Source organism: Dipodomys spectabilis, unplaced genomic scaffold, assembly GCF_019054845.1.
Source record: "Dipodomys spectabilis isolate Male_0828 unplaced genomic scaffold, ASM1905484v1 ptg000262l, whole genome shotgun sequence".
Taxonomy (NCBI): Eukaryota; Metazoa; Chordata; class Mammalia; order Rodentia; family Heteromyidae; genus Dipodomys; species Dipodomys spectabilis.
Genome location: NW_024870939.1, coordinates 2,362,779 through 2,369,262, shown reverse-complemented (window position 1 = coordinate 2,369,262; position 6,484 = coordinate 2,362,779). Strand labels below are relative to the sequence as shown.

At 54.0% G+C, this 6,484-nt stretch overlaps 1 protein-coding gene across 1 annotated transcript; it reads left to right on the top strand.

Annotated features, from left to right (window-relative positions):
• The first annotated feature begins 1,411 nt into the window (after positions 1 to 1,411).
• Positions 1,412 to 3,572, top strand: Egr4 (early growth response 4). The gene is made up of 2 exons (XM_042699792.1): positions 1,412 to 1,855; positions 2,236 to 3,572. The coding sequence occupies exons 1-2, from the start codon at positions 1,720 to 1,722 to the stop codon at positions 3,570 to 3,572; spliced, it is 1,473 nt and encodes a 490-aa protein (XP_042555726.1). The 5' UTR covers positions 1,412 to 1,719.
• The last annotated feature ends 2,912 nt before the right edge of the window (positions 3,573 to 6,484 follow it).

Genomic DNA, 6,484 nt, shown 5'->3' with positions numbered 1-6,484 from the left:
ACACTTCTAGCTCAGCTTCCTGAGTGTTGGGATTATAGGCATGTGCTGAAGTGCCAGTTTACATTTTGCAGGTGACAGGACATGTGTGAACTCTTCCAGCATGGGGAAGTAAGAAGCTAAGGATAGAGGTGGACTTCTCCAGTATAGTAAAAATTAAAAGCTACTGGCAGGCCCAAGCCCTTATGAAATGAATACTGAATGAATACTGGGAAACTGAATGAATGGATAGGACTAAAAACTTGGTTGTGTTCAGGCATTCTTGAGCAGTCTCTTTTGAAAAGGAAAATGAGGTATGGTAGAAGAGGCTGGCAGATACATTTCCAATTACACCATAGCCCAACACCTGCACCTGGATTTGTTTCTATTCCAAAGACAGTAGAAAGTGATCCTTATACCTGCTCTCCTCACTTGCCATCACCCAGAGTCCCAAATGCAAAAAAGTGCAATTCCATGTACTACTCAATCCCCTCATTTGGTTGGCTCCAGAAAGGACTGCAATTAGCTAAGATAAAATAAAAATTTAATAAAAGAGAATATGAAATCGAGGTAAGTGTGGGGGGCAGGGGAACCATAGTAGAAGTAGGCAGGCAGATTGCTAGAATTGACTTTGATGCTTTTGCAGCCTTAGAAAAGAGCAACCGGGGGTTTCTATTCTGACACGATGAAGTCTCTCAGCTTTTTCAAAGGGGAAAATGTATTGCAGAAAAATGTGTATGCCGGCATATGCATCGTTTCTTTTTTCCTGGAAAAATGCCCAAGAAACTTACATGTGGCTACCTAGGAATAGAGACCTCCCCTCTTCCATTTAAAACGTACTCTTTTGTTGAGACTGAATCTTTCTCCTTCTCCTCCCATTATTATAAAGTGCTGGATTATGGTGCTTTTTAGTTAAGCATGTTATTTTGTAGAGGGCACACATGGATATGCTATAATAGAAAAAGTTATGAGCAAAAATCTTAAATTGATGCCAATACAGCTTATTGAGAGGGCCTAAAACTTTATGCTCTCGGTTTCTGTCCGCCAATAGATTGGTAGGTAAGGAAAAACTGGCATTAAGATGCATTAAATGTAGTAAGTGGCAAAGGGCGGGTTCGAACTTCACACTTTGTCATCTGGAGGTCCTCGCGATCCAACATCACTACCTCGCGGGCTAAGCCTCCAGGCGGGAAGCACGTGCACTGTGCTGCCCCACGCAGAACAACCCCAGTCGGGTGCTCCCCCCGGCCCCGACACTCCACTCCCGGGGCTCCTCGCTCGGGGAATGCGCGCGCACGCAGCGGCGCGGGCCCGGCGGCGGCGGCGGCGGCGGCGACGTCACCGCCCGAGTTTTCCTTTTCGGGAGTCCCCGGCACACATCCTGTGTCCATATTTGGGCATTTACGTCACGACGGCAGGGCCGGGGCCTCCCAAAATGGCAGTGGCCCGGGGAGTCGGAAGCCCGGAGCCAACGCCGCCGCAGCTATATAAGTGGGGGTCTGTGGGTTGGGGGAGCCCGGCTGTGCTTTGAAAAGGCGAAGAGCCGCCGCCCGAGGCCGGTGCGGGCGGGCAGGGAGCTGCGGCCCCCGAACCCATTTCCCTGAGGTGAACGCCGAGAGCCAGAAGCTCGGGCGCCGGGGGGGTCTGCGCGCCGCGGGGCGCCGCTACCGCCGGCCTCCCCACAACTGCGCGCCCCCAGCCCCGCGGGCGAGGCCTCGGGCGCCCCGCAGCCACCGCCGCGCCATGCTTCACCTGAGTGAGTTTTCCAGCCCCGACGCGCTCCTCGATAAGTCCACCGAAGGCTGTGGCGCCGAATCCGGCACCGAATCGTCCCGGCTGCCCGCCAGAGACGCACCCCCAGCCACCGGCTACACCGGAGGTAAGGAGTCCGGCCGCGCGTGCCGGGACGGGGACGCACGAAGCCCGAGAGCGAGCCGGGGCCGGGACGCTGGAACGGAGGGGCCGGGGGCGCTGGCAGGCGCGGGGGTCACGGGTGCGCACTCCCGTTCCCATCCCCCACTAGGCCGCCCGCGCCCCTGCCGGGGCCCGAGCGTGCGTTCGGGCGTCCCTGTGCCTGTGCACGTGTGTTTTGCGTGTGCATGTTGGTGCGCGCGCGGCTCCTCTGCCGGCCCCTGCTTTGGTTAGATTAAGCCATCGGCATCTGTCGGGGCGCGGCGGGGATTTCGTGGGTAGGGCTGCCGGTGTCGAGGCGCGCCCGGCGGGGTGCTCCGAGGCTGACTCCTGCTCCCTCCTCGGCAGGTGACTTCTTGAGCTGGGCTCTGAGCAGCTGCGGCGTCGCGGGGGACTCGGCCGACTCCTGCCTCCTGGAGGGTCCGGCGCCCACGCCCCCTCCGGGCCTCAGCTACAGCGGTAGCTTCTTCATCCAAGCAGTCCCGGAGCACCCCCACGACCCCGAGGCCCTCTTCAACCTCATGTCGGGCATTTTAGGCCTGGCACCCTTCCCCGGACCCGAGGCGGCAGCATCTCGGTCCCCCCTAGATACTTCTTTTCCCTCGGGCCCCGACGCCCTCCTTCCGGGTCCTTCGGACCTCTACTCCCCGGATCTGAGCGCGGCCGCCTTCTCGGAGGCGTTTTGGGAGGCCTCGCCTTCTGCGGGCGTCCCCTCGCAGTGCCTGTACGAGCCTCAGCTCTCCCCGCCCGACGTCAAGCCTGGCCTGCGGGCGCCTCCGGCCTCTCCGGCTCTGGACGCGGCGGCGGCGGCGGCGGCGGCCGCCTTCAAAAGTCCCTACGCTCCCTGGGAGCTGCTTTCTGTGGGGGCCCCAGGGCCCTGTGGGTCGCAGGGGAGCTACCCGGCCACCCCCGAGGCCCGTTTCCCTTCTCTAGGGACCAAGATTGAGGACTTGCTGTCCATCAGCTGCCCCGCAGAGCTGCCGACCGGCCCAGCCAACAGACTCTACCCTGCCGGGGCCTACGATGCTTTCGAGCTGGCCTCGGGTGAGCTGGGCGAGGGGGCCGAGGGCCTCCCAGCGCTCCTGACCCCTCCCGGCGGGGAGGGAGGGAGCGGCGGCGACGGCGGAGAGTTTCTGGCCCGTACGCAGCCTCAGCTTTCCCCGCTGAGCCTTCGCGGCACCGCCACGCCGGCGGACTTCCCCAAAGCCCTGGTGACCGACATCACCGCGAGCGGCGGCGTGGCGGCGCCCCCCGGGCCGCCGTCGGCCACCCCTTTCCCCCCGGCCAAGGCGCGGCGCAAAGGGCGCCGGGGCGGCAAGTGCAGCGCGCGGTGCTTCTGCCCGCGGCCGCACGCCAAAGCCTTTGCCTGTCCCGTGGAAAGCTGTGTGCGGAGCTTTGCGCGCTCCGACGAGCTCAACCGCCACCTGCGCATCCACACCGGCCACAAGCCCTTCCAGTGCCGCATCTGCCTCCGCAACTTCAGCCGCAGCGACCACCTCACCACGCACGTGCGCACCCACACGGGCGAGAAGCCCTTTGCCTGCGATGTGTGCGGCCGCCGCTTCGCCCGCAGCGACGAGAAGAAACGGCACAGCAAGGTGCACCTGAAGCAGAAGGCGCGCGCCGAGGAGCGGCTCAAGGGGCTCGGCTTTTACTCGCTGGGCCTCTCCTTTGCTGGACTGTGAGCGGGAGCTGGCTTGCGGATTGAGGCGCCGCCACTCGGCGCACACGAGATCTGGCCGGTTCCCGCTTCCCCGCTGTTCTTCCCGCCTCTCCCTCGCACGCCCTGGGACCGGCCTGCAGTCCTGCTTCCAGTTTTCCTTGAAGCGCCCGATGCGCAAGCCCTGTTCAGCACCAGCTTCGTGGATAGCTCCTGCTGACTAGGCGCTGGCTTCTCAGCCATGCTCCGGGGCAAGTCCTCTTGGGGCAGCCACAGTGTAGGCCCTTCCTTGGGACTGAAGACAGTCATTTGTAACTGGCGCACGCCCCACGCCCTCCTCTATATCCCCCAGAGACAGGCTGGGGCTGCGCTGAGCGGGTCTCGCGCAGAACTTTGTACAGCATTGTCTTTCCAGCAGCCATTGGATGTAACGGTTTGGTTTGGTTTTGGTTTTGATTTTTGCTTTGGGGTTATTTCCTTTTTGTTGTTGTTAATTTTTTGTAAAGCAGACGCTACTCTCAAGCAGTTGACAAAACTGTTTATTTTTGCAATTAAAATTATTGTGCTAAAAGCTTACTGAATCGGCCTTGTCAGCTCCTGACCATATCCTCCCTCCCCCCAACGCCTCCTCAGGATCATGTGTGCATGGAGGCAAAGGAGATGCATAGGTTCAAAGGGTACAGGACTAGAACACAGCACACGCCTACTGACAAACACAGCTTCCAGGTTCTATGACCCATAGTAGGCTTGCTGTAAATGTGTATTGAAGGAAATAATGGATTTGATTACGGTGGATCTAAAGACTGGAGATGTTTCTGGAACTGTAAAACATTTGAAAGGCATGGGTGCTAAACACCTTACATATGTTATTTTCCTTAATTCTCAGTCTCAAGAGAAGCAGGCATAAACCCCATCTTAAAGATGAGGACTGGCAAAATGGCTCAAATGGTAGGGCACTTACCTAACAAATGTCAAGTCCCTGAGTTCAAACCCTCACCACCTCCCAGACAACAACAAAAAATGATGAAGTAATGGCGATAACTTTCTGGGTGACTTGGCTGGAGACATGTTGTCCAAACAGATATAACTCTAAAGCCCAATGCTTAGTTTCCAACCCTGGAATGGAGGTGCCCAAGCTTGGAATAGTTCTAATCAGACAGTGAGAAACAAGTTGGGCACTAGATGGAGCCTTAAGCAATAGCAACAACAGTAAAAGGCTGCAGTAGTTCAAGTGCAGCTTTTGAATGCCAGTGTTTGCTGTCACAGAAGCCCCCTGGAGTTGCTTAATGGTCATATGCTTTCAGGACCAAAAGGGTTGTAGCATTCTTTTGGGCCAAACTTGTGAATGAGGAGCAGGCCTTGTGGTCACCTTAGTTCTTCCAAAGATCTACTTAACTATCTTTATACTTCCATAACCTGTTCCTTCTTGGGGGAACTGGTAAGGGGTTGTGGGGATAGCATGATCCTATAAGGGAGAAGATAGGTCTCCTACTTTACTTTCTGAATTCTACCCACCTTGGACATGCATTGTAATCTAGAACATGTCATGTACTCCATCTCCCTGTTAAAGCAAAGAGTGGCCCGTATAGGGGGACTTCCTTCTTTCCCTTCTGAGTTGAGCTGTTCTCAGCCTGGTAATGCCAAATCAACCCTGCTTCTGTTCCTCTGGCTTCTTCACCCCCTCTTCTCCCACAGTAGTCCATTGACTAGAAACAAAATATACTGTCAAAGAATTTTATCTTTTTCTCACCCCAGGTATTATTAAGTGCTTTCATAGAACCTGCAAATCTTTTATCTAATAAACTGATTTGTGGTAAATAACTTGATGTAGCCTCTTCTAGGGGAATTAACATTTTAGAAGACTAGCCTTCAGAGGGCAGTATTTAACCCTTTGGAGATGCTCAAGTGACGAATTACTAGGCACTGTGATAGGTACATTGTAGATTGCAGAGACCCTTACTACTTTAAGCTGGGTTCTATTAAGTCCTCTTAGCTCTATTGTTCCCCATCTTGTCTCCACACCCCAATACTAGGTCTAGTATTGCTAATGAGAAAAACTCCAAGGAAGTGACTTAGTAGTAGCCCTGGCAACACAGCCAAGACTAGTTCTAGAACTCCCTGCCAAGAAGTTCCTCCTATGACCTCAGTCACTGGTGCTTTCTCCTAGAGATTTTGAGGGAAGAGGATGTTAGGCTAGCAACAGAGAAAATTTAAATTTAAAAATCAAAAAATCAAAGCAAAGGAAGAGATGACATTGTCCAAAAAAAAATGTATTCATTGCCTGAGTTATGAAATGGTAACCCCTCTGTAAAATACCTAAATAGTAACAAATTATATTTAAAGAATGAAAAATCAGAAAATCAACCCAGGAGGGAATTAGCTCAGTAGTAGAATGTTTGGCTAACAAACTTGAAACCCTGGGTGTGTGTATTCAAGGACTGTCATACAGCTCATTTTCTTCCTTACTTGCTGTTCTTTTTCATCTGGCTCTCAAAATGTGAGCATCTCCCACAGACTCAATTTTTAGCCCTCCTTTCCTATTTCTACTCTCCTTGAAGAGCACATTTATTGCCAGTCTTTTCAAACATCCTCCTTATAAAAATACTTTCTAAACCAGCCAGCTCAGAGTTCTGACTTGTAACCATTTCCATATGGGTATCCTATTGCCATTTCAAGTATAATCCACCTAAAACCTAATCATCCTTCCAGATACCCAATCCCCATTAATAGTGACAAGCTGGGTTTCAGTGGCTCATGCCTGTAATCCTAGCTACTCAGGAGGCTAAGATCTGAGGATCTAGGAAAGTCCATGAAACTTTTATCTCCAATTAACTACCAAAACGCAAAAGCCTCCGGGGCTCAAAGTGGTAGAGCACAAAAGCACAGGGACAGTGTTTAGGCCTTGAGGCTCCAGGACTGGTGTGTGTGCACGCACAT